This window comes from Oreochromis niloticus, linkage group LG9 (assembly GCF_001858045.2).
Source record: "Oreochromis niloticus isolate F11D_XX linkage group LG9, O_niloticus_UMD_NMBU, whole genome shotgun sequence".
Lineage (NCBI taxonomy): Eukaryota > Metazoa > Chordata > Actinopteri > Cichliformes > Cichlidae > Oreochromis > Oreochromis niloticus.
The window spans coordinates 21,751,554-21,779,549 of NC_031974.2; the positions used below are offsets into that span (position 1 = coordinate 21,751,554).

At 41.0% G+C, this 27,996-nt stretch overlaps 3 protein-coding genes across 4 annotated transcripts in view; 2 read left to right on the plus strand and 1 right to left on the minus strand.

The window, feature by feature from the left end:
- The first annotated feature begins 897 nt into the window (after nt 1-897).
- Nucleotides 898-11,287, plus strand: bmi1a (bmi1 polycomb ring finger oncogene 1a). The gene is given in 11 exon segments (XM_013270370.3): nt 898-1,539; nt 5,197-5,332; nt 5,581-5,677; nt 6,113-6,168; nt 6,766-6,813; nt 6,953-7,061; nt 7,636-7,675; nt 7,968-8,066; nt 8,231-8,311; nt 9,841-10,033; nt 10,036-11,287. Coding segments are annotated over 10 exon segments (1,014 nt in total). The 5' UTR covers nt 898-1,539; nt 5,197-5,220; the 3' UTR covers nt 10,215-11,287.
- A 1,456-nt stretch (nt 11,288-12,743) lies between these two features.
- Nucleotides 12,744-18,829, plus strand: spag6 (sperm associated antigen 6). Of its 2 annotated transcripts, none has more exons than XM_025910568.1 (11): nt 12,744-12,952; nt 13,116-13,211; nt 14,036-14,202; nt 15,258-15,441; nt 15,606-15,811; nt 17,041-17,214; nt 17,301-17,453; nt 17,580-17,771; nt 18,023-18,139; nt 18,251-18,396; nt 18,607-18,829. In XM_025910568.1, the coding sequence occupies exons 2-11, from the start codon at nt 13,142-13,144 to the stop codon at nt 18,668-18,670; spliced, it is 1,473 nt and encodes a 490-aa protein (XP_025766353.1). In that variant the 5' UTR covers nt 12,744-12,952; nt 13,116-13,141; the 3' UTR covers nt 18,671-18,829. The 2 variants fall into 2 exon arrangements, with proteins under 2 accessions (XP_025766353.1, XP_003443549.1); XM_003443501.5 differs by having other exon boundaries at nt 12,757-13,020.
- Nucleotides 18,830-20,944: 2,115 nt separating this feature from the next.
- pip4k2aa (phosphatidylinositol-5-phosphate 4-kinase, type II, alpha a) overlaps nt 20,945-27,996 on the minus strand; it is a 28,484-nt gene continuing 21,432 nt past the window's right edge. The window contains exons 7-10 of the mRNA XM_019363196.2: nt 26,139-26,252; nt 25,571-25,811; nt 25,209-25,312; nt 20,945-25,120 (exon numbers count right to left, since the gene is read on the minus strand). Coding sequence (XP_019218741.1) covers nt 25,040-25,120; nt 25,209-25,312; nt 25,571-25,811; nt 26,139-26,252 — 540 coding nt within the window. The 3' untranslated portion in view covers nt 20,945-25,039. The remainder of the gene's footprint in view (nt 25,121-25,208; nt 25,313-25,570; nt 25,812-26,138; nt 26,253-27,996) is intronic.

Below are 27,996 nucleotides of genomic sequence, written 5' to 3' on the forward strand. Positions count from 1 at the left end.
TGTTACACGTCTCCCAAGAATTTCCCCTTTAGGACTGGAAAAAAATATTTTATTAAAAGAAATAATTTGAACGTGCGAACAGTAAAGAAACTACACCCTCGCGTTGTTTAAACAGCTTGTGTAGGATTTCTGACATAGCTGCACGACAGCGGTATATTTTTTTCTTCTTTCTCTCGAAGTATTTGTTACCACAAGAGTTTCAGCCCAGCCTTTCCTGGAGGACTCTATTTTTAAAAGGCTATTATCAGAGATCTACGGCTTTCTCGCGTCATAAGAATTTTAGTCCATTCACTAAAAAACAAAACAAACCAACAAAAATAAAGCTCCCCGAGCTTTTTTGCGTCCACCTCAGCTTGAAAAGTTCAAAGCTCCTGAGCTGAAGCAGCACGGCGGCTCGGATTCCGTAAACATCCGAGATGCCTTCGTTTTCAGCGGAGGGTTAAGGCTCCAATTCATCAAGTGTGGAAGTTTCTTCTTCTTCTTTTTTTTTGCACATGTCAGGACAGACTGTGACAAAGGTTTGACACCAGGGCCATTTGTCATATTGGCGTATTTTCCACCAAGTGCGTGGGATCTTCAAAGCAATGAGCTGGATGGATTAAAAAGACAGCCACTTGGTGCCTCAGTAGACTTTGATGCGTTTGATGGTCAAAACGACACGAAGTTGTGCGAGCGCGTGTGCTGCTGCTGTTATTTTTGACATCAGAGAGAGGAGGGCACACAGATAGCCTACTTTCTACATCTGCCTGCTCCAACCATTGTGCCGTTCTCTGTCTTTCTTTTCTTTTAAATTTTGGATACAGATCAGGACATATTGAGCCTCGTCGTGCTGAAAAGCGACGCAAGCTGCATGGATGTGCACCGTGTGTTATTTTAAATCATGCGTCACACTTTAAAAAAGACCAGAATAGACCGACAGTAATTTGTGAGCGCCCTTAAGCAGCTTCTTGGTGTCGTTTCAGGTCGAGAAAAAGGCACAAACCGCTAAAATAAAGATATGTTTGTTAAAAACGTGCCCATCGCGTGTAAATCAGCCTTTTTTCCTTCACCTCTTTGCTACTTTGCACATACGTAGATCAGTAGAAACAGCATACACCGACAGTAATTTCTAGGCACCCTTAAGCAACCAGACCACGTGACCAGAGCGGGGCGGTCGAACTACAAGCCATTTTGGGGACGGTGTCAGTTTCCACGGAGCACACACACACTGCTGCGTTTTACTGGGGGGCGAAGCGGATATTTTGGAGGCAAAGTTATCGGTGCCGAAGTGGGAAGCTTTCCGAGCCGGAGCCGAAGGACCGGGATCTCTTTGAAGGCATCTGTCGGACACGCACACCCCGCGCAATCGCCGAGGAAACGGGGAGTTTTTATTCGCACATCTGAAATGCGCTCCAGTCCGCCGTGCGCTCTCCGCCACTGACAGCGTCTGCAGCCTGCTTCAAGATGGCGGCTCTACTCCTATTCATTTTCTGCTGATCGCCTCCCAACTTTCATTGTCTACTCGCCTCGGTGCCCACCGATTCCCGGCCGAGCCTTCAGGTACGTCTCCTTCGATATCGTCTCTAACTAACGGGGCGAAAGGGCGAGGTTTGGGCTTTGTGTCTTTGTGTTTTCCCCCCGCTACGTCCAGCGGTGGATGTGGAGCTTTCAACGGTGGCTGCAGCGATCACCGACGTGGAGCTCTGTGTGTGGGTCTGCGCACCACTTTTTCCCCCCGCAAAAGATGTTCCCCGCTCGGCTATAAACGCCAATTAAGGGTCGGGCACATTCGCTCCTGCTTCTCCTATCGTTCAGTTACGCGTCTGTATAAGTTGGTCACGGTTCGGGTTTGCATTGCGTCGTTGGGATTTATGTAAAGTGGGAGACCCGAGGCGAACCAGGCTGTGTTGGCTGCGATGCGAGGAGCAGCAAGTGCTTCAAACGGTCCCCGTGCGTTTGTGTTTCCACGTAGAGTCTTCATTTTATAGAGTTTGGATCTTTGGGGTGATGGGAATTGGGTGGCAGGTTGGTTTTCGGTGACCGTGACCGGATGTTGGATTTATTAACTTAACTTGGATCGCTCCCGTGAACGTGCCAGGGAGGCAAACCGTTTCCACCAAGCATAAATGTTTCATGACGGCTGCTTTGTAAACACTGGATCGTCATTAAACGCGTATACGGACTACAACTGGCTGTTTACGTTTTGGTGTGTGCTTGTCCTGTGTGGGAAGGATGGTTATTATTATTATTTTTTTAAGAAGAAATTAAGAAGGGAGAGAGAGAAAAAAATTGGCGACTACAAAGGAGTGGCTGTGCCTCTCCAGGCAGTCTGAAGCTCTGGTAATTCCACTTAAATTCACATGAGCTGTAGCCAACACAGACTGTTTGTTTGACAATTAAAAGCTCATTATGGATCGCAATAATTCCCACCTTTATACGGTCTGTGTGTTGGCGCACACTGTAGCTCCCAGTCTGGTGATGGGCGCAAGCTAGTGTTTCCTCTGTAGAGAGCGAGGGGGGGTAAAAAATTATCATTTTACCCATGAACGCTGGTGTGGACCTTGTGTGCACTTATAATGGGTTAAATGAATCTATCCCCCCCGAAACACACACACCACCACCACCACCCGCTTGGTTTTTGCAGGTTGACAGGCTCACATGTATGTGAATAGTAGCGATCATGTAGCCCACCAGACTGGATGGAGTACATCCCCTGAGTAGGGAGGCATTTACACGGAATAAACGTAATTCCTTTGATACGTTTTAGTCCTGTGGTCAGTTCTAATCAGGAGCTATTTAAGCCACGGTTTTCTAAATGAACTGACAGCGGCTGATGTGTTTCTTCTCCTCCTCCTTCTTCTTCTTTTCTTTTCTTTTTGCCATCCCAGTTTTTTTTTTAATTGGGTTATTTCCAGCTGCTGTTGATCTACATGTAAGAGGGGGACGCTTTACAAGAGGAACTGGTCTCGTCTGTGAATAAATGAGGTTAGCACGACTTTAACGGGTCACTACAGAAACCGATGGAAATCTCCAATTTAACGTGTCTTGTTTGAAAGAATTAAAGATTTACTAGTTGTGGAGAAATAATTGATGGCCTGCTGTCAGCACCAGCTACAGCTTAAGCCAAATAGTCAGTTAAAAAAAAGAAAAAAGAAGGGGAAAGCCCGTGCTGTGCACAAACCTCTGCATTCAGTGTATTCCCAACTGAATCCAGACTGTATTGTTTGATTGTTGGCCATTCAGCAATATTCGTTCCCAAAGCGTATTAACTTTATTTTGGATTTCTTGGCTGACCTGACTTGAAGTCTTATAAAGTGAGCAGGCAGGTCACACACACACACACACACACACACCCTGGCAGAGGGGAAAGCAGTTGTCCAAACACCAGCCAATCGATTAATGGCGCAACAGGCTCCCTGCATATATGTAGGCATTATCCATCATTATCCGTGTGTGAGGCATCCTTTGAACCGATTTGCTGTCCAAACTTGCCCGCAGTGGTCTGTTCAGAGGCGGCCAAGGAGAGGTCGGTTGAAGCATTGAAAAGCAGCCGGGACTCGGGCATGGTGCCGACTGTGGCTCCATAAAGTAACAGTGTGGGTTCCGAGCTGGGCAGGCTGGCTCTCATCCAGCGTTTAAAGAGGGGTCACCCGCTCATATTCACTCTTTACCCCGGATAGACTTTTAATGATTGCATTAAGTAACAAAAAATAAAAATAAAAAGTGACAGCACCCAGGCGCGATAATCGTTACAAGTCCAACTTTAAAAACCAAAAAAGTGCGCCAGACTGGTCATCTTTTTCAAGACCAATTTGCCCACCGGATCGTAACTACCGGATAAAAATCTGAAGACCGAGATCCTTTGTCATCTGGTGACTTTACTATACCGCCCTCGCTTTTTTGTTGAAATGCACTCGAGCACAGAGTGGAGCCTACGTTCGTGTTTGATAAATGGGCTGTGCGGTGCTTGAACTGGAAATGGCGCAGAATAAATGGTTTGTAATGACCCAGTGTGCGCCTCAACTTCGGCGCAGTCGCTGGCGTCTGGCCATATTGGTGCTGCTCGGTGTTGATGAAAAAAAGCGCAAAGCGAAGCAAAATAAAGCTGAGATCTCTCCCTCTCTCTCTCCCGGTCGGACTCGTACGCTCCTCTGTGTCTGGCTCACGGATACATGAAGCTCGTGTAAACACCTCGGGGGTGGGCGTTATTTGCCCCCGTTAGAAGGAAACCCCGCAGCCCGTTGAACCGATACAAGCTTCTTTTTTTTTCCTCCACAAAATGGCAGCCGTGCTGTCGGCAGCCTGGCAGCCCAGCGGCTGTGTGTGTGTACACGGAGGGACTGGGAGACTCTGTCCCTCCTCGTTCCCGCTTTGCACACCGGCACGGCTCGCCGTGTTGTTTTTGGTTAGACATCCTGTCTTTCTGGTCACTGGCGACGAGCCATGTGGGCTAAAAAAGCAAACGGGGTTGCCATAGAAACGCTCAGGTTTCCCCGTGGCTTGTGTGGCACACCTGACGCAGTGAGTGGGTGCCTCATATTACCCCACCCCCCTACACACACACACACACACACACACACACTTTCACCCAGTCACCCCAGTGAGCCCTTGTGGATGATATTAGCCCACCAATATTGGCAAAATGCGCCAAACCCTACAGAACATGGCAACCCAGTAAAGGGTTTACCCACTTACCTAAAGGTTTCGGTGCTAGCTGGGTCTGATTTATTTAATTTTTCATATTGTCTCGCATAGGTTTTCGTTTTTACCCCCACATTTGCGCTCTTGGTTTAAACCGTTTTCGATTTCGCTTAGAGTTTAAACCATCCACGTTTTTAAAAGTGCGTGCGAATCTGAAGTTGCGGGAGCTCAATATTCCCGTTCTGTGCCTCAGATTTGGATCCGGATTTGGTTCCTCAAAGCTCGACCGCTGCTGCCCCTACTATGTCATTAAAGATGCTGAGCTAAGGCGAAGGAAAGTGGGGAGCGCACGGCTCCATCGATCTCAGCGGAAGTGATTGATTTATGATTATTCGCCGCATTTCGCCTGTCAATCTGCCAACGAACACCTTTCCCTCTGGTTATTTTTGGCTCGGCATAAAAGATGATGTTGCTTTAACACAGTCCAAGCAAACAGCAGTCTCCTCCAAATGGTCCGCCGTGCGTTGACAAACCTCTGCGTGCTTTTGTTTTGACCTGTCCTCCTTCTGCGCGCAGGGATTGTTGTTCCTTCCTCTCAACATGCATCGGACGACCAGGATAAAGATTACCGAGCTCAACCCTCACCTCATGTGCGTCCTGTGTGGAGGATACTTCATAGATGCAACCACCATCATCGAATGTCTTCATTCATGTGAGCAAAACTCGTCTTATTTTATTTAATTTTATTTTTTATGGGTCACAATCAGTTCATATCACCCGAAGCTGCTAAATGTGAGATATGTTGGATTAAATTTAAACATTCCCAGTCTTCTTTTTTCAGTGCTGCAAAATGTATTTCTTGCTCTTGCTCTCTTTTAAACTAAATTTGGCTCCTCAGGAAATGCTTTCAGATCTCATCAGACATTAACAGGTTTTTTTTTTTTTTTCTGTGTTTTGCAGTTTGCAAGATGTGCATTGTGCGCTATCTGGAAACCAGCAAATACTGTCCCATCTGTGATGTACAAGTGCACAAAACCAAGCCATTGCTCAACATTAGGTGAGAACTGTGTTTACCAAGCTCTCTGCATTTTGCTCAGCTCCCCCCGTTGTTATTGTTACTTTTTCAGGGCCCATATAAATTTGGTTCTAAAAGTTTAGTGACGCCCGATGGCTTGAATTTAACCACTTAAATATGATTTTTCTGTTCTGTTTTAAACAGTATAGAACATATATTTTCTGCCTTTGCAATCTTAAGCGAATGCATTGCTTGTTTTCGGTTTCCTTCCCTCTGTGGATTCCCCACTAAACAGCTGAATCAGCCTCTGATTTAAATATTCAGACATGAGAAACACATGTAGGTGTGTAGGCGACATGACATGTTTGAGGTTTTCCACAGCAATGAATACTAGGTACTAGTCTTATTTTTTCAGACAAGAATTGGTTTTAAATACTTGACTGAAGTTTCTTTTCCTCTCTCCCTCTCTCTTTTTAGGTCTGACAAAACTTTACAGGACATTGTGTACAAACTGGTCCCCGGCCTCTTCAAAAGTAAGAGCACGGCGGTCGAGTCCCATTTTTACTGTTCAGTCTGACTTTTGCAAGTAAATTTGTCTCTGCAGGTATATTAAAATAAGAATAAATGAACATTACCGATGAGGGTATATGTAATTGCATTTGGATATGGTGTGTATGTTGTGTAGTGGAAAGCTTCAGCTTGACAGTAAATTATTTGTTGTAAAGTGCAGAGGTGTGTTGAATTGGGATGACGCTGAGTGGTATGGTCATCAAATCTGTCTGCTTTTCTTGCTGCAAGCACTAGAAGTTCATTAAAACAAGCTGAGACAGGTTCAAGCAAAACAGTTTTCATTGCCATGTCTCATATCACCCCTCTGTAAGACAGAAATGTAGAAGAAACTGGCAGTGGCTATTCCGTTGCTTAACCAAATCAAATCATTATTTCCATGAATTTTCACATCAATGCCACAGTTTTAATCCAGCTTTTCTTGTGTTTCGACAAATATTTATTCCTGGAAGTCACAATATTAAGGGCACCGAGAACTCTGGCACACGGTTTCTGAAATAAGGTAATAGTGGGAAGTGAAAGTGAATGGATTGCTAATAACACGCCTTTCTGAATGTCTTCAGATGAGATGAAGAGGAGAAGAGACTTTTACGCAGAGCACCCCGTAGATGGTGAGTCAGAAAGAAAATGTTCTTTTCTTTCTTTTTCTCTTTTGGCAAAATATTTTCCACATCAGAGAGTCTGCTGTGCTGTAAACGCAACATATAAACCCACCCTCACATCCAAGCGTGCATGTGTGTGTTTCTATAGCGTCTAATGGAACAAATGAAGATCGTGGAGAGGTGGCAGATGAGGACAAGAGAATTATTACGGACGATGAGATCATCAGCCTCTCTATTGAGTTCTTTGATCAAAGCAGGTACGCTTGTATTAAAAATACGTGGAAATGGAAAATAGTTGTTCCTAAAAGACTACAAAATCTAATATTTATAGAGGTTTCTTGTTAGTAGATCCAGATATTGCTCCACAATAGCCGATATTATCAGTCTGCATTAGAATCATCAAAACCAACTTAACTGACGTTGGTACCATTTTTTTATAGATCAAAATATGACATGTCCTACCCACAGCGTGATGAAATGAACAGAAATAGGATCATGCATATAATATAACAGATTTTGGTTTTTGTATTCAAATGCCTTTTAATTAATTATTTTTTAATAGTGTGTAAATTTTAGCTGCCTTTGCGGTCATTATAAAATAATATTCAAGACTTTATTTTAAGTTTATTCTAATGTTTGGAATTTGCCGAAATACTTGACTACAGTAATACTTCACAAAAACGTACTGCATGAAACAGTATGTTTAAAAAGATTTTTTTTTAAATAATCTTTCAAAATTTGAATTCTGTTGCTAACTCTGTATGATTTAGTTTTAGAGCTATACATACGCTGGAAAGTTACTAATGTTTTTCCTGTGTTTTTGGCACACAGACTGGGAGGAGCAGTGGAGGACAAGCAGTCGAAAGATCAGGTATCACACGTCGATTTAGCCACATTTTTTTTTTCTGTCATTTTTTTTCATCTTTGCTAACATTTTAAGATTAAAACAGCCTTAGAATGAGGGATAATCAAACATGTGTGGAGACAAACAATTATAATTATTTTATCTCTCCAGTGGTAAAGGGCTACATTGTTTTTGCTGCTTTTAAGGTGGACCAGCCCGTGTGTAGATTCTAGTCATTGTGTATAAATGTTTTATTCCACACGTATGTATATCCATATGTATTTTTTTTTTTTTTTGTTATAATGTGTTTTATCTGCAGGTGGCTAACAAGAGGTACTTGCAGTGTCCAGCAGCCATGACAGTTATGCATCTGAGAAAGTTTCTGCGCAGCAAAATGGACATCCCAAACACCTACCAGGTCTGTTTTAGTTTAATTATTTATTTATTTTCAGGGATACTTACTATAAATGTATCACAAAGAACTGAGAGATATCTGATCTACATATTTGATGATTTCCTCTTACAAAAGATTATTACTAAAAACAAAAAAAAACAACCCCATTCTTTTTTTTTCCTCTTAAGGTTGAAGTCATGTATGAAGATGAACCTCTGAAAGATTACTACACGCTAATGGATATAGCATATATCTATACTTGGAGAAGGGTAAGAAACATTTTTGCATATTTTTATACAGGCTAATTGTGATTTTTTTTTTATCTCAACATGTGATTAATACACTGCATTTAACGAGTTGTAATTGCAGTGTATTAATTTTTATCGATACACTGCAGTATATTAATAATATTTTATTTGTTAAATAAAACCATGTCCCTCTGTGTCAGTTAATGTATTTAATCACACTTTATTTTTAAAAATAAATTTAATATGAACAAAAATTAGGCACTTTTGAAATTTAACCTTGAGACATAAATAGAATACATACTTACGTTTTGATTGCTGAGCTTTTAAAATATTATTTTATCATTACATTGAAGTTTTTGTATATTGTTATATATAGGTGTTTATCGCTTTCTTGTAGCTGGTGTTGTATAGCGTGCGGTCAGTTAAATATATATATTTTTGTGCTTGTTTATTTTAGTCTTCAAAAACACGAAATCTCCAAATGGGGAAGCTGTTCGAGAAAGAGGGTTTTTGTTCATACATGTTGTTAAAGATGCCAAAATGTAAATAAATAATAAAAATATATTCATATTTACGATATTAAAAACTTTTAAAATTTACAAGCAGTTTCCGTTTAAGATTTTAGTCAAATAAACACATACATAGCCATGGACATGGCTATATTCGAATTTGCATGGTATCATGTTTTTATACTCAACCTGAAATAATATGTATTTTGAACATAATGAAATTTTATGTTGCTCCTTTAACCCTCTCTCTCTCTAACATATATATATATATATATATATATATATATATATATATGTCAGGGACATTCTGCAATTAGTTATGGTTTTCTATCATGTGTATGCAAAAAGGGGGGAGGGGCAACAAAGGGCACAAGATCTTTATCCCATATGTGGCCTCTGAAACTAAACCGCTTTAGATGTATCCGGGTTACTGAGTTGAAAGTAGCAAGTTTTGTTATAAACTTGCTACTTTCTGGTCTGGTTATCAAACTGAATGTATGCCAGGACATGAGTGGATGTTTTTATCTCTATACAGTAGTGATTAAAAATGGAAATTTGGGATTGTGTATGCATGTGTAATGTATATATAGATACGTGTTTGTGGGTGCGTGTGTGTGTGTGATTTACATTGCTGTGCTCGAGAGCCACCATCTACCGGAACCAAATTCCTTGTATTTGTCTGCACATATACTTGGCCAATAAACACGATTCTGATTCTGATTCTGATTAAAAAGTAAGTGACCCCCACATATCTTTCCAAGTGTTTTTTTTTTTTTTTTTTTTTGCCAAATCAATGAACCAGTTCCTTAAAAAAATTAAAAACAAGTTTAAAAAGTTGTAGGAGAAACCGATTAATAAACTAGTTTTTACGACTTTTTTTTTTTTTTTTTTACGAATAAAATAGGTTAGATGACCCCGCTCGATCACTTCAGGGTTAGTTGAGTAACTAATTACATTTAAAAAAAACCCCCAAAAAACCGAATAAAGTTCCTAAACAGTTTAGGTTTTAATGTTTTAATAACTTCTTCTCCTCCTCCGCAGAACGGCCCGCTGCCGCTGAAGTACCGAGTCCGACCCAACTGTAAGAAGATGAAGGTGAGCCACGCGCAGCAGGAAGGTCAGAACAGCGCGAGCAGATCCGGGCAGGAGAGTGATTCTGCCAGCGACAAAGCCGGAAGTCCAGCCGGGGCTCCGTCCACGTCCTCGTCTCTGCCGAGCCCCGGCACGCCTGCGCAGTCCCCCACCCGCAGCACCCGCACGGCAACAGCAACAACAACAGCAGCGGCAGCACCGTCAACGGGACTCCCACCGCCACAGCCCCGAGCCCTAGCCGACCCTTCACCCAGTTCTGCGGCGGCAACGGCGGCAAACCCCGAAAGGTTTCTCTGAACGGCTCGTCGACCTCATCCGGATGACGCGGGGCTCCATGCAGTGCCGGACCGGACCAGACCAGCCAACGCCAGACACCCGCTCAGCTAATACTGTTTTCATGCCAACGTAGTTCCATTGTGTAGACAATGTTCTCTCTCTCTCTCTCTCTCTCTCTCTCTCTCTCTCTCTCTCTCTCTCCATTTGTTGTTCCCAATATTATGGCGTCATCTGTAAGTTTAAACGTAGTGGAATCGGAGACATTTCAAAATAAAATAAAAAAGAAAGAAAGAAGAAAGGAAAAGCGGCGTGGGAATTCTAAAAAGAAAACGAGATGTCTAGGGTGGAGGAGGAGGGGAAAAGGAAGTTTGGAAGGACGGAGAGGGACAAACATGTACTTTTTTTGAAAGAAAAAGCTGCATCTTTATTTTCCTGAAGTGACTGAAGGTGACTCTTCTGTTCCTGTTTTCACGTCTTTCAAATTAAAAGTGTTTATCATGATTACTTCATGTGCGTGTGGGGTGGAAACTTTAAACATGCATGCTCATGGTAACGCCATTTTCCTTATTTTATTTTTTAATTTTTTGGTCTCAGAGAAGGTTCGCTTGTTTGTCCCACGAGTGTAATTTTGGACGTTTTTTTTTTGTTTTTTTGTTTTTTAAAGAAGTGTCCAGGCACACCTTGTACCAATGAAAGGAGAAAACAAAAAAGTTTGTATAGGGCTGTAGGGTGAAAAAAAAACCTACGGAAGAAGAATCGACTTTACTTTTTACTGGAAGAAGAAAAACGTTTCTTGTAACTGCAGTGGACTCGGATGCTGTCCTCCACGTCTTTAACGCTCCGTTTTAGAGAATCCGTGTGTAAATAGAAGCAAAATGCATATTTAATCAGCGGCGATGTTATTCTCTTATTCCCCTTTATTCCGTGGGGATGACTTGGGCTCCTCTTCAGCTTCATTTCATGCTCAACGACAGATGTTTTGATGTCTCTTTGTTTGTTTTTTGTTTTTTTCTTTTGTTTTTTTTTCTTTCCGTATTTGTATCGCTCGATTGTATGGACAAGTTGTTGTATTGTTACTGTTGCACAGTATAAAACATCTAAATAAAACATTTTACACTTACTGGCAAACTCACTTCGATTTTTTTCTTTCTCCTTTTGAGTTTTGGGAGATCATCGATCAGTTTGATGGGTTTAAAATGAAAAAGTCGAACTAAAAGGCAGGCAGAGGGCCAGATGTCAGTCTGAATGAACAGGATTTAAAGTAGATGACTCGGTTAGAGAGGCATGCTCTGCACAACGACGTGGAGGAGAACTGGATGGTAAAGAAAACAAAGAGACAAACCACTGTTTATTCGTTCAGACCTAATTTTGATTTGTTTAACAAGTGGCCTGATTAGACTTCACCGATTTAATCAAAGTATAATATAAAATGTGTAAGTATACAAAAACTACGCTAAAAAAATTTTTTCTCTGTGATAAGTTATTTTTTTGTTTCATTATTGTTATTATTATTTTATTTAGTTTTGCGCTATGCGGGTATTTTATGGTTTTAGATAATAATATATATATATATTTTATCTGATAGCCTGCGCTGTTTTTATAAGCCGCGGGGCATTTTTAAGATTTTTATTTATTTTTACACGGAGGTGTTTATTTTTAAAGTTTTGTCCCCATAAAATTAATTTTTTTGATTTTTTTATTTGAAAAAAATCCCCCGAGAAATAATGAAAAATGCAAATCGAAAGGTATATAACAAAGGTAAAAAAGAAAAAAAAAAAAAAAAAAAAAAAAAAGAATCATATAAAGGCTCATATAGAAATACGCTCCACTTCCTAAAGCCTTCATATTTTATTTGGCGAAACCTCCCAAGAAAGCGAAGTAAAACGAAATATTTGCGTATTGATATTTACAAAATAATAATATGAATCCTCGGTAAAAGTTGCCAGTATTTCAAATGTAGGCTAGCAGATGCAGACAGGTTTGCGAACTCCGGGTAACAAGTTTAAAAAGTAAGAAATAAATTGGATCAGTCATTTAACTCCTATAGGCAAACCTTTTTACACTGTCATGAGCGCATAAACCTTTTTTTTTAAAAATAATCATTTATTAATAGACTGAGCTTCCTCTATCGCCTGATTACATTTATTCCTCTTTTCCCCCAGCGCTAAAACAAGATATAAAACTGATCGATATTTTAGAGACAACAAAAACAATGACGACTATTCGGCCCATGTCACTTATTAAATTTTATGTTGCCCCATTCATTCATTCATTCATTTATTCATTTATAGCAACCACATTAATTAGAGCGGTCTACATGAGTTCATCCAGGAAGGTTATATGAGGACACATGTAGGGATTAAAAAAAATAAAAGAAACTCATATTGAGAGCTCACTCATAATGCACGCTGTGTTTTCACTTTCTTCAGTTTGCCGCTTTAATTTTTCGGTTGTGTTTTTCTGTTCAATAAGTCCTCGCAGAGTGAGACAGCGTCGTGTTTTAGCGGGAACTGAAAACAGCGCAAAGTGAACCTAGGAAGTCCTTAGATCTCTCACTTTGAACACATTTTCGGAAAACACGAGCCGTGGCGAGCGGACACGAGCGCACCGGGAGTGATTCATCTCTCTTTTTTTTCCCTAGTAGACGATCTTCGACGAGGACACTCTGCTTCCCGTCTGTTGCCGTGGCGACCCGTAATCACAACACTACCTGTGGAGGACCAGACCTGTGTTGAAAAATAGCACCGTGTTTCGTTGGAGGGAGGAAGATAACGGAGTAAAAAGTGTGAGAGGACGCGGTATCCATCAATACCACACATTACACTACAATGTCGCAGCGGCACGTCGTTCAAGGTGAACTTCATGAGGTGTAGTGACGAGGCCGAGCGGGTATTTCACTCCACTGTTTTCAAGTCTTCCGTCTGTTCTGTCACTTCTGTTCTCTGCAGTTTTCGAGCAATATCAGAAAGCCAGGATGCAGTTTGTGCAAACTGTCGCTGATCTCGCGAACCGGCCACAAAATATAGAACTACTTCAAAATGCAGGTAAGACAGCCGACACCTGCTTCCTTTACTCACTCCTTGCCAGGGTTGGACTGGGACAAAAAATCGACTAGAGACCGGCCCACCAGGTATTATAGGAAAAGCCATAAAGCCTTTGAAAACAAATGCTGTTGTGACAGTGTCTTGTTGGTATGTATGTATGATTTCTATACATTTTACATCAGATGACCACTTTGGTCGAAAGATTCAGATAATTATTTATTAAAAGCGAGACATTTTAAATGAGAATAAGAAAGAAAAGTATTTCTTTGTGCCTCCCTTTCCCTGTTAATGTCCTACCTGGCCCCCTGGCAAAACTTTGCTAGACCCGCCCCTGCACAGTTACCAGCTGTCAGCTACGTAGAAAATGATCCTGGTGTTATTTGTCTCTCAGAAACAGTTCATAACTTCCCTTCAACTCATTCATGTCACCTAAAAGGTAAACCTGTTTCTCCATCACCTGTTCAGCTCTGATGATTCAGTAAGGACATCTCCTGGTTTCATCTTCATGTTTCCCTCTCACCACATATCCAAACCGATATCATGACCAGCACCTTTACGGCTGTGGCTCCAGCAAACATCAGCTGATACTAGAACGTAATATTAAATCAATTCTAACAACAGCTTATCAAGCTTAAATGTGCTGCTGTTGTTTAAGCGCGACCTCCGCTGGTTTCCTCTTTCTGGCTCAAAGTGGGCGACAAACAAACAAGAGAGACGGGACTGGCCATCGGCCCACCGGGCAAATGCCCGGTACGCCCAATGGCCAGCCCAGCTGTGCTCCTGCCCCCTCCTCTCCTCACCTCCTCACCTCTGTTTTCCTGCAGGTGTGATGTCCCTGCTGTGCCCCTTGATGCTTGATGTTGTCCCCAGTATCCAGCATACAGCAGCTTTGGCTCTGGGCCGCCTGGCAGACAACAGCGAGGACCTCGCAGAGGCTGTGGTGAAGGAGGACATCTTGCCACAGCTGGCCCATTCCCTGGCCTCGCAGAATGTGAACATCCAATCCTCCTGACAGTTTTCTACTTCAGTTTGATTTTCCAGTTTTGATGTGTTTGTGTGTGTGTGTGAAAGAGAGAGAGAGAGGAAAGAGGCAGTCAGAGGCTGTCACCCTTTAGGACCTCAGGGTCAGCCATTTGAATGTGAGAATGTATGTTGGGGTAACTTGGCCGCCTGGGGGCTACTTCAAAACCTAAGAGCAAGCAGGCCTTTGTTTCCTCTTTCTTTTTGCTGTCAGCCCACTCAGAGGCTCAGAATGCAGTTTTTTTTTCTTGTTTTCTTAATATTAAAATTTGTCATTATTGTATTTGTCAAATAAGACAAAAGTAAAACAAAACACACAAAAAGCCCTCCTCTAAAACAAGTAGAAAATAAGATCACAGTGCTTTGCAGATTTTAAAAGTGGGGTGACAACCCCCAACATACCATTTGTTTACAGAGACCAACCCAGGGCCTCCTTAAAAGCTCAAAAAGAAATATCAGACTGAGATTTCTGTGGTAGCTCACGGACCAGAAATAAAGACACATTTCCCACTGTGATTGTTGTTTATAGCAAAGTGAACATACAGGCAGATAACTAATTACAAGGAGTGGAGAAAAAAAACAACACGCCTTTTCCAAAATCTCCCAGGATCTAGTGATTTTGTAAACCACAGCATGGGAATCATTTGAAAGGAATTGCAATGTTTCATCACGGGGTAAAAAGAGATCATTTTAGAACATTTGTTGTATTGATTTGCAGTGATTTTTTTTCCTGTAGGGGAACAAGTGGACCCAAACCCCACCCCACAGCCAAATACCGATCAGGAAGCCCAACAGAATTAACACATCCCCTCACTGCAGGGGTCAAGTTTTTATTTACATACTTTGTAGGAAAGCTTCGAAGCACAGAAGCCATATTTCTGGACATTTTTAGAGAAACCCAAGCAGCAAAAATGTAAAATATTTAATACGATTTACATAAGATGAGAGTTTAATTGAAGGGTGCAGATCATTTTAATGGGATTCTTTTAAAAACTGATGCAGCTGTCTGTATATGTTTGTGTGCAGAGGTTCTATAAGAAGGCAGCAGCATTTGTTCTGCGTGCAGTAGCCAAACACTCCCCGGAGCTGTCACAGGCTGTGGTGGCCTGCAGGGGGGTGGACGCTCTGGTTCTGTGCCTGGAGGAGTTTGACCCCGGGGTGAAGGAGGCTGCTGCCTGGGCTTTGGGCAACATTGCACGACACAATGCGGGTTAGGAGGGTACACTCATCAAGAAGCTGATAGAGAATGACTTCATGGAGTGATTTCATAGTTCGAGCATGCAACATTTTACTACATTTTTCTAACATCATTCTTTGTTTAACAGTTTTTTGTTTGTGTATGTGTTCACCGCCTCTTCCTCCTCTCCCATGCAGCCTTGTCTCAGTCAGTGGTGGACGCGGGTGCCGTTCCCCTGCTGGTCTTGAGTCTTCTGGAGCCAGAGATGGCTCTCAAACGCATCGCAGCCTCCACTCTCAGTGACATCTCCAAACACACGCCAGAGCTGGCACAGACTGTGGTGGACACTGGAGCCATCGCACACCTGGCACAGATGATCCTCAGCCCAGACACCAAGCTCAAGGTGAGGCACTAATGACTGTTTTGCTGTCTCGTCAGAACAGCTGATGCTTTAGCTCGGGTTAACATGTGTCAAAATGTGAATCAAAGAAACGCCAGCCTTATTTAAATACATTAATTTATTATTTTTACACAGTCATTTATAATCTTTTTAAATAACTTATTTGTTCTTTTTTTGTTAAATGTTTAAAATAAGCAAAATAAATACATAAAAAGTAGTCAAAACATAAAGTGTAAAAACCTCAGAATATTAATAATTTTTATGCTAAAATATGTCATCTCAACATGGGTACATTAGCAATGTGTAGTGTGATTTTCCAACACTTACTACACAATTTATCTAAATTTAAGGTGTACTTTTCAGTACTTAAAATACTTATCAGTCCCTAATTATCTTTAAAATAGGAAGAGTAGAATGAGGACCTAACAAGTGGCAGTTTTAAAGCGAACAAATCATATTCTAAATATTTTTGATCACCAAATACTTTTGGAGTATAAAAGCAAGGATTTCCATATTCTACTTTACATTAATCTTTTTTATGTAGTGAATATTTTTGGAATATTTTGGTGTAAATGATAAACACTTATTATTAGGGGTATGGGTAGTATTATTGAAAAAAAGTGTGTATGTTAGTGTGTACTATAAGAATTTTTTTATAATTACTACCACGCAAGGAGTTGTTCTTTTTTTGTGTTACTTAGCAACTCCATTGATTCACATTTCAAAAAGTGTTATCCTGTCCTGAGATAATTTATTATTTCTGACTTACTAAAATATTCCTGCAGAATTTTATTTTGAAATGTTGGCATGAAAATATCTTTCACCGTGAATACTTAACAGGAAACTTTATTCAGTACAGATCTGTTGAGCACAAATTATGATTGTAAAAAATACAGTTAAAGCTTATAAATGATCAGTGTTTTAAAATCTGCTAGGTTTAAATATTGAAAAAAAATCTTGTGTAAAATATGAAAACCTTTTTTGTTTTTAAAATAAAGACACTTTCTGAACCCAATCACTGTTAAAAAATTACCAGGCTTAGAGTTTGGATAGGTTTTCACTTTCAGATGGAATTACACATTATGTTCTAATTTCTTATTAATAAAACAAAATTATCAGAAGAAACAGATGCTGTAAATTTAAATGGAGAACATGCAGTATTGACTCAATCTAATTTTCAACACTGTAAATGATCTCTGAAAATATTTAGGCATTTTTTTGTCTCCATCTAGAGGCAGGTGTTCGCTGCCCTCACTCAGATCAGCAAGCACTCCGTGAGCCTGGCAGAGATGGTGATAGAGGCTGAGATCTTCCCCGCAGCCATGTCCTGTCTCAGAGATCCAGATGAGTACGTCAAGAAAAATGTTGTCACCCTAATGAGGGAGGTGGTGAAACACACTCCAGAGGTACGGCGCGCACTCACATTTGCAGGCACAAACGCACACAAAAGAGACGCACAGTCAAGTGCCTGCATGCGTGTTTGTTTCCCCAGCTGGCCCAGGTGATTGTGAACTGTGGGGGCTTGGAAGCAGTGATTGACTACCTGGGCAATTGCCATGGAAACGTGCGTTTGCCTGGCATTATGATGCTGGGATATGTGGCAGCTCACAGTGAAAGCCTTGCCATGGCTGTCATTGTCTCTAAGGTGGTAATAACTCTTTATGTGACAGCTAATCCAGCCACTAAAGCCAGAGACGTTTCTTCATGCTTGCTATGTAGGTCATGTTAACTCAGCCAGCCCTGTTGTGCTGTGTGCCCTCCTGTCCTGCAGGGGGTGCCCCAGCTGGCCCTATGTCTGTCGGAGGAGTCTGAAGATCACATCAAGGCGGCCACAGTCTGGTCAGTGGGCCAGATAGGGCATCACACCCCTGAGCACGCCAAGGCAGTGGCCACAGCTAACCTGCTGCCCAAAATACTGGAGCTTTACATGAACGCCAGCAGCTCTGAGGACCTGCAGACCAAAGTAAGGGTTTCCTCTGAGCATCCAGAGAATCAGCCTTTTCTCTCACAGCACAAAGTCACAAAAGTGTTTGCTTATGATTTTTTATGTTTACATGACTTTTGGACATCAACACCAAGCTGTTCCACTTGGAAGTTACACTTCTGTCCCAGTCTTTGCTGTTTTTAAGGACTCGTTGAGTCTAGTGTCTCTCTCCTATAATGTCTCTGAGTGGGATCAGATGTGAAGGACTTTCTCTTCTTGTGCACTTTTAGAGTAAAAAAGCTCTGAAGAGCGTTCTGCAGAAATGTACTTACCTGCCAAGTCTGGAGCCCCTCCTCTATGAAGCTCCAAGCAACATCCTTAAACATGTGGTCTGTCAGTTCAGCAAGGTAACTCTACAAGCAGGACCATAATCAGATCAATTCTATATATGTCAGTCTTTTTTTTTTTTGGTGTCATTTAGTTCAAGACTGTTTTTCATGCCAGTCCTTTCCTCAAAGGTGCTGCCTCATGACAGCAGAGCACGCCGCCTCTTTGTGACCAGTGGTGGACTGAAGAAAGTCCAAGAGATCGAGGCTGAGCCCGGGTCTCCCCTCCAGGAATACATCAATGCCATCAACGGCTGTTTCCCTGAGGAGATAGTGAGGTACAGTGTTCCTCCCAGCAGCCACGCTTGTGCATGCTGGAGTATACTTTTTGATTTCCGAACCTTGTTATCCACAGCAGATCATCTGACCATATATCATGTTTTTAGAAAAAATGTGACTAAATGAAAAGCTTGAAAATGAACAAAAATGGAGGTTATATTATATCGATTCTTCAGTGGTATTTACAGTATGTGTCATTTGTGTTTCAGGTACTACTCTCCCGGCTACTCGGAGGCCTTGCTTGAGCGATTAGATGACTACCAGCCGGCCTGACATCGGCTCACAGCACACATCCGGTGTCGATATTCATGTGAAAATATACTGTGCCTTTACAAATGTTTTTCTTTTTCCTTTTGTTTTTCCCCAAAGGTTTTCATGCCAACTGTTAAATTAAAAGGTTGAATATCCAATAAAAAGACAGCATCCAGGCTAGAATGTTCTCTTTAGATGCTACACCTGCTTCTGCACTCTAACGGTGCATTCGCAGCCAGCGTGACATTTCATGCAGTTGGAAGTGTTTCTGTTCTGCACAGAGAGGTCAAAGGTCATGTTCAGTGACACAGCAGCAGGTGGTAGAGATTTAATTAGGCTGCGTGCTCGCTGACGCATGGATCTGACTCAGCCCCCCCTGTCTAAGCTCCTCAGCTCCTGAGACAGAGACATCAAAGTCATACTCTTGGATAGAGACATGTTACAGTGTTATTTCTTTACTCGGCTCATGGCGGGAAACAGATGGCTCTTATATAAAAGCTGGTGTTCATCGGCGCTTTTTATTACATCAGATAATGCAGAAAAGCAACAAAATAAATAAATGCATTAAAAGAAAAGAGAAAAACATACGACAATGAATTCACCTGGTGTGTGCTCACCCGCTGCTGAGCTCTGCAGGGCTCAGTCTGCCCCCTGGCGGTTGTGAATGCCGCTGCACTTCAGCTGCGCGCGTGTGCGTGCAGCAGCTGCGGCGCACATGGCGAGTCGCTCTTTGTTTATTGTGTGCTGGGTTTCCCGCACTGAAGGGACGGTGCGAGTCAGCCCCGGCCTCTTACCGCTGCACGGGTCTGGACGCATCACGGCAGCAGCTGCCGACACACTCTCTTATTAAAAAAGAAAAAGAAAAAAGACGTGTGCTCGCGACAGGACGCATTTGATCGCCTGTAGTGTCACGTGAATTGTACAGAATGATTGTAGACCAAACGCTGTTCTCTTCATAGTGCACTGATCGTTTTATATTTCTTGTTTTTAAATTTGTATTTATTTGGTTTTTGAACCACTTGCAGCTCCTTGTTCCGTGTGAATAATAAACATGCTGTAGAGGTTACAGGTTAAAGATGCATGAAGCTCGAATTAGAGAAATGTTTGAAAACATAAGCTGCCGTGTTTCTTCCTCATTGGACTCTCGTACTGAAAAGTGTGAAACCTTCATCCAAAGCCACAGGACGACCAGAGGCAGTGTTTTAATTTCATGCGTTCGTTCCCCTTAAACTACTGTACGAAACTAACACGTACAATAATAATAATTAAAAACAACAACTTTAAAGTTGGATATAGTTATACTGATCCAAAGACTTGTAATACGAGTACATGACGCCGATGGTTCATTAGTATATATCCGTATTAATATAGGCTGTTTTAAAGAGAGGTGACATGTTCACCAGGGTTTCCAAACTTAATGATAGTATACAGAGCTTACAATCGAGCTGATGGTGACGAGCTTTGTAAAACAATTTTTTTATTATTATTATTATTATGTATAAAAAATAATAAGCTGTTGGCTGATGAAAACGTCCCAGTACGAGAGAAGCGTTTGTTCACACGGCCGCGAGCCTCTGCTCAAAACTGAAACACACCTGTAGACTCTGTGTACGCGCATTCATCTTTAACAACACCTTATTTTTTTTCCTTTTTTTTTTTTAATATATTTCAGTGAAAAACTAACTTTGAAGTGCGCTCTGGTTTACCAGGAAACACAACTTGTATTGCAAAATTAGCGCAATAATTAGCTAAATGTCACGATTTTAATATATTTAGTCACTGTTAAAATGTCACAACCTAATACTTTTAGTAAGGCTCAGCTCCCTGTTTAATTAGCAGTGCCAAATATTTAAGCAGTTAAGTGGAAAAAGCAGATATGTTGAAACAACTGCGCAACTTTCAGATGTTTGCGTTGTTGTTTTTGTGTGTGTGTGTGGAGAATTTGGTGAGATCCCTTAAATTCTACTTCCCGTTATCAAAATAAATAAATAAAAGCGATTAAAAAATGTTATGCCACTTCATATATTCTAAATTTCTAACATGGAATTTCCATCTTAGAAATAATTAATCATATTGAAAAAAATGAATACCCCCCCCCCCAAACAAACAGATACTTTAAGTGTTGTTAACCAATATTAATTATTGGGAACATTTCTCATACAGTAGCTTGAATGGGGTTTTTTTGTCCTCTGCACACAGTATTACATTTTGTGGCATATCTTGTGCCATCTTATCCAGACAATCCTTTAGAGTTTAAAAAGAGAGACACAGAAAAATAAACAATTCACAGCAGACTGAGTTAAGCAGGACCAGTGCTTTAATATGTTTGAGTGCGCTTATGGAATGGAGTGTATTATTATTATTATTGTTATTATTACCATTGTCATCATTAAATGTGAATAACAATAAACATACAACAGTTTTGGCCTCTCTGCCACTGAAAGAGGACTCTCACTGACCAATGTCAGACAGCAATAAAACAAACACGCACTCTCACACATACACACACAGCAACGCTTGAACCAATTCTCAAGTCTGAAAGGATTCGCTGCCGTCATGAAACCAAAACACACCCTGCAGGGGTGGGCTGCTGTTTGACTTGACATCTGCATACTAAATGAATGGACGTGACTGTTTCCGAGGAGTTTTAAAAGTTTGCGTTTGTTCACAAAGCTCAAAAAACAAAAAACAAAACAAAAACTGGTATCCCACCTCTGCAGATTTTTCCTGGTTTTGCATTTTTAATTCCCTTAAAACTTGATAAACCCTCACGAACGCTGGGCTGTTTCCCATAACTTTAGACATGTTCACATATGAGTGCTGCACACCTCACTCCATCTACCACAAAAGGAAAACAACAACAAAAAAAAAAAGTTGAAACGAACAGACAAACACATTATACAACACACAATGTTCTTCAAGCTCATGTGGGGTAGTTCTGATTGCTGGAAGATGCTTTTGGCAAGTTAACGGTAGCAGCAGGTCGACGGGTGGGTGGCGGATACTGGGAGAAGGAGTTCATTCACAAAAGAAGTCACAAAAGCAGGGACTATTCATTTCACGGGACAGTTGCAGGACATGGGTGTTACTGTTTTTAATTTGTATCTGGTAAAGTTCACCGTTTCCTTTCCAAAGCGAAACAAAAACCCTCCTCACAATTCAGCGCCCTGCTTCCTACACTTACACAAGGAGATCTCTGGGGCCCAATCAGCTCCCTCATTTCCACATTTTCTTTTCCGACACGTCTTATGTACAGTAGGAGCTACACAACAACAGAAACAAAACAGCCCATTTACAGTGAAACAACACAAAAAGAATATTCACTAATCACTGACACGGGATGAACTATCAGCTGATAACCTCCCTGACAAAAAGCAGGTGAGTTACACAGAAAGAACAGAAGCTGGTTTCACTAATGAATACATTGAAGTGGAATTAAAAAAAAAAAAAAAAAAAAAAAAAATCACATCTGGAAATGCATCTGTGACTGGTGGGTAAATATACAAAAAACCCCAGAAAAAACAAAACAAAAAACACACTCCACAATGCACTTCCACACACGCACACTTTATTCCCTCCTATTTTAATTTTTTTAATTATAAAGGCAGAACCAGCATGAACCAACAACAGACACAAACAGCATCTCCAGTTTGAGGAGAAGGAAAAGGACGCCTGGGAATGTAAATTTACACAACCAAAACCAATGCACTGTGTTCAAACATTACACAGATGCTTGCTTTTTTCCCTCCTTACTTTTTTTTTTTCCTTTTTAAACGTAGGTTAAAAAACAATTATTGGTTTTACTTAATTGAATTATTGAACGGTTACAAATCTAAATGGAGATGTTGTGAAAGGTCGGAAATAAAAGTCGAAAACAAAACGTCAAAGTAAACACCCTAATATTAAAATAACATTTTACTGTTGTTTAAAAAAAATTACAAAATATAAAATTAAATAATTTGGAGTATAAAGGCACACATCTTGCACAGTGTATACAATGAAAAAAAAACAACAACAGTTATTTAAAGCATGGCAGGGGCTTTTTTTTTTTTATGCTGGACATCTCACAAATGTGGTAAAAGTGGAGGGAGGGGGAGCACACACAAAGAGAATAGAACAGCCAACACCACAGACAAGGAAGGGGAAAGGAAACGTAGTCCTGTGACATGCATATTTGAGTTTTAACTTTTTTTTCTTACATCTATAAATTGTAAAAATTCAAGCAGTATCATTCTTCATTTACCACAGCACCATCATTCAATCTGAAGGGTGACTCTTTTTTTTTTTAAATTTTCCTTTTAAATACAACCATTTTTCAGGACTAAAATCCAATGTAAAAAAATAACTGTGAATATAATCTACGATATCTAAACAAACATGTTGTGATGGAAGCGTTTTTGCATGGGTTATAACAGCCAAGAAGGACAAGTTTACTTGTTTTAGTTGGTTATCCAGAAGTGATAGACGACGTCACACGCAAAAACAGCTTTTCTCACTTACATACATGTAAATATTGCATTTCCCTTGTTAAGACCGTTTCAGCTAATTGGGTATTCGTAACATTTGGTTCCTTTCCTCTTGTGCAAAATATACAAAGAAAAAAAACACAGACTCAGAAACAAAACAAATATTAGCACGTCAATTCATAAATCCACCAAATTCAAATACACGAAATCCACCATAAAAAAACCAAACAAACAAAACAGTCAACAACAATGACATAATAATGACAACGATGAATAACAGACTCACAGCCGAGGTTAGAGAACGATGCTGTTGGTGTTAATGACTTAACAACACGTATCTTTACATCTACTATTCCCTCCTCCCCTTTCATCTCCCCCTTTACGACCTTTGAACACTGACACACACACTCCATCTGCCGCCACTGGGTGTGTGCTGGTACGATGCTGGAGGTAAACTGTCTTGTGTTTGCCCTGAACACAATCACACTACCACAACTACCGCCTGGTATCAAAAATCCCACCAATGCAGCACCTGTGAGCTCTTCTTATAGGGTCAGAAAGGCTGGATTAAGAGAACTCGCCCACTTTACCTAATATTGCATTGAATCGTTTCCCAACCAATCCCTGTAAGAAGAGCCCACAGGTGACAAATGGAGGAGATGGGATTTGAATCCAACCTTCTAAGATTAAAATCTAAACAAGTCGAGTTCCTTTTTGTTTTTTTTTGTTGTTGTTGCTGCGCGTGTAACAGACTGACAACCTCTTACAACAAATAAAAGTGCAACGTTTTATGATTTGACTCATAAGGTGCTGATGGCAACAGAAAGTTGAGGGCTGTTCATGTTTCAATCTGACACCCTGTACAAAGACGCCATAACACGGAGTTGATTTGCTCTTAAGCAGCAACAGCCACACATGGCTTCTGGGCAATTCTCTGCTGCCATGGAACAGAAAGCGTGACTTGCTAACTATATCGAACATACTGAAAAGTGGACAGCAAACAGAAGCTCCTCTTCTTATCTTATGATCCATGTTCCTCCATTAATAGTCCTTAATCAGAAAGATAGCAAAGTGCTGACAGACACAGAGGTGCAGCTAGTGCTGGAGCTGGAAGCAAGCGTTAATTTACATGAGGTTTAGTCGTCTGTGGCCAGAGAATAACCCAGAAGCTCAATTCAATAAAACCACAGGAACGAGAGGGGAAACGGGGAATGCTGGAGAAGGAATTTAAATGGGAAGATTTATATGGCCGAGTACATGTTCAGCATTCGGGAGTGGGTCTGGCTGTTGGCCTGCTGGAAGACTGCTTCCTACTTCCTTATACGAAGCAATTGCATTAGACGAGGCTCAACGTAAACTTCCTCGTTATATCCTCGCTCACACCTCTGAGAGGAACCTCCACTTGTTCTCACACTAACCACATCAGACCCTTCCCTTCCCCCTCAACATCATAAGGAAAAAACAAATAGGGAAATTGAAATAAAAAACAAAAACAAATGTAGGGAGTTGGATGATGTGTTAGAGGCAATTAAAAGAAAAAAAAAGAAGCCATATTCCCAAATAAACAACCGTAAACAAAAACAAACAAGAAAAAATGTAATGACTTGGACACTTCCTTTTAACGCCTTTATCATCCAAAGTAACACAAAAACAGAACTCAACAGAGGATGAATGTAAACGAACAATGTTTTTTTTTCTTTTTAGCTGCAGCAGGTGGCACCCCACAGAAAAGAGAGACAGAGAAAGAGGGAAACAAACAGAGGTGAGGAGAACGGATGAGGAAGAGTGACACAAAGCCATCACAGCACCTTATTAATTCGGCCTCTGGATGCTTTGCCTCTCCATCACTTTCTCTACTCCACCCCAACTCCCCAGTTGCCCTCCCCTTTCCCATGTGCCTCTTTGCCCCCGTCACTCATGGAGGCTATGACAGGATAGTGGTGATGAAATCGTAAAACCTCTTCGAGTACTGCTCTGGGTTCACCGTGGAGATTTCTGCTCCGGCCTGCAGAGACACACACACACATCCATCATCACTGGGCTAGTTTAACAACTGAGCCACTGAAATAATGGGTCTCTATGCAGCTACGTACCCCATGTTTGACAGTCTTGGCGGCGTGCGCAGCTTTCTTCTTGGCATCGTAATGCTGCAGGATGTCTATGATAGCCATGAAATAAACCTCCTTCCTGGGAGCACCTGGAGTTTAAAGCAAATACACCCTAAATAAGAAACCATACAACTGCATAGTAGAGGGGAAAAAAGCAGATGCTGTTTAATGTATGCACATTTCTCACAAATAATCTCCTTGAGAGACTGAATACCAGATGTGATAAATGCAGTGAAAACCAAAGCTGCCAGTAGGGGGAGCTCTTAGTTCTTTGTTGTTTTGTTTTTCCGATTACATACAGCCATCACAATGCAAGGATTGCATTTCTCCTTGCATTTCTCACTCACTTTCATTGCTTTTAATGGCATAGACGTCGATGGTGGGGTCGAACTCTCCAGGTGACAGTGGCTTGGTACTATCCAGGGTGTTGCTGGGACTGTCAGGGGGGGTCCCAATGCCTCCTCCGTCACTCTCACCCTCCTCCTCGGCCTCGTTCTCCTCGCTTTCCACTTCCTCTTGCTCGGCTCGCTCGACATCGTGGATCCCTACCAGCAGACTGTAGTCCATGAGCTTCAGTTGGGCCAGGAACTGAGGACGGTGCATGGAGGCAGGATGGTAAAATAATGTGTGGTGATGGAGGAGTAGATGAGAGGAAAAAAAAAATAGAGGTTGAGTTAAAAGTTTGTAGCAAAATATAAAATGAACTAGTGATGAATGAATGGTGACATCAAGTAAGATCTTTTACAGCATGACTTGCTACCTCACATCTGGCTACATACCGCACTTAATGCATGGAAAGCCATTGATGGGACCAACAGACAGCCCAAAAGCTGAATCACAATTTGACAAGACCAAAAAAAAAAAAAAAAAACAAAAAAACAAAACAAAAAAAAAAAAATCATGTCGAACACATACCTCCACATCTTTCCTAAGCTTCTCCAGGAACATTTTCTTGTTCTCTTCATTAATGTAGATCTTCTGCCCATCGTTGATGAAGTCATTGTCCTTGTAGGTGGGCAGCTCTTTAGCCTGCCCATTAGTATTGGAGATTAGTGACCAGATAGAAACAGCCAAAACTACAACACAAACCCAAAAAGCATGGTACTGTATACAGCAGACCTGGGCAAAAATGTGCAGACAGAATTCTGGTGCTTGAATCAAGTGTAGATGAGGAAGTGTCAATAAATATCACTCCACCCAATCATACACAGATTCTATACTTGAACATACCTGAATACAATATTAAATTAAAGTGGTAACACCAGCATCTGTATTCTTTATCGTTTTTTCCCCAGAATACTCACAAGACATTATATGTGTCATTACACAGGACTTAAAGATAGCACAGTCTTGCTCAACTTTAAGCATTAGGGGGTATTTCAAAAAGCACGATTAGAAAGATTAATTCTAATCTTAGAAATGACTCATACTGAGAGTGCATGTAATTGCATCGGCCTAACAATCCTGCATGTTGAAATACCCCATTCACATATATGAGGCGTTGAGCCTGTGGTTTGTTCGATAAGCCTGTCTGCTTCAGCCAAACACAACAAGTACTACTGGTAACATAACACGAGTTGGCTAACAGGGTACAAGCTGTCTGTCCAAACCAAGGCTTTCCTCTTTTCGAGCTGAATGTTTTGACTGTTTAATACAATGCATGCAACATGCACACAGCAGGGTACAGATCCACCTGATGCTCCAAGTTTAAAACTTCCCGTATCACTTACACTTAAATGTATTTCCTGTCTGTATTATCATCATTTTTCTGGCAAATTGTACAGAAATTTGTACAGCGTTTTAAATGCATCTGGTAGATCCGTATACTTCGTGTCATGAAAAAAAAGAACGTCCAACTCAAAGCCACTACAGGTCCTTTTATGGCACGAGAGTAGACTCCGAAAAGCATCCACTCTCTTAGTTTCGCAGAAGTACTCTTGCTCTACTAGGATGCTTTTCAGATACCAAATATTGGTTTGCAGGTAAAAAAATGGGTTTTTTTTTTATAACTCTATAAAGCCACTTTAGCTTTGAGACTAATTGCTATTATTCAGCCTAGAAGCAGAAGGAAGTAATTTCCTATTTAAATGTCAGTCTACAGGGATCAATTTTCTCCTCAACCATGCTGCTGCAAAACTACCAGCAGCCTGTAGGTGGAATAGGTGATACGTGGGTAGGGAGGCGCCTAGTTCTGAGTCACTGAGGAAAAAGAGAGCAGGAAATGAGGTAAGAGGGCAGCAGCAGCAGTTTAGCTACTACAATGTTTCTATGGCAGCAGGAGAGGAGCAGCAACACACAACACCTTGTGGCACTAGAACAAACTCAGACAGCACACACATACAAATACATACAGAAGACGCCTTTACAGGAATATCTCTCACAACATTGGACAATTGAGCACATATATATACAGACATAGACCTCCAAATGAAAAATAAATAAATGAAATGTATAACTTTCTTGACTGAATATAGATGCGACATAAAAATAAATGAGGCTGACTGCAAAAGGCGAAAATAACCCAAAACATTTTAGATGCCTGTACCCGGATCAGACATCCCAAATCTGGCAATTCATCCACCTTTCTGTGGGCTCATTTTAACTGTATTATTTCCATGCCCAAGCCTTCCTTCGACTTGCTCCTCCAAGTCACAAAAAAAAAAAATAATGCTTTCAGTTGCACTCTCATCGATTTTCTCAGCTACACTGACTAAAATAATTTGGGTTTGACACTTGACTGGTGTGCTTCGCTGAGGGAGCGAGAAAGATTTAT

Bases quoted from the DNA above. Each gene is read 5' to 3' on its own strand.
- spag6 (XM_003443501.5), top strand. From the start codon at position 12,996: ATGTCGCAGCGGCACGTCGTTCAAG. The intron at 14,203-15,257 runs GTGAACATCCAA...GTTTGTGTGCAG, and splicing joins ATTCCCTGGCCTCGCAGAAT to AGGTTCTATAAGAAGGCAGC. The intron at 15,442-15,605 runs GTTAGGAGGGTA...TCTCCCATGCAG, and splicing joins CATTGCACGACACAATGCGG to CCTTGTCTCAGTCAGTGGTG.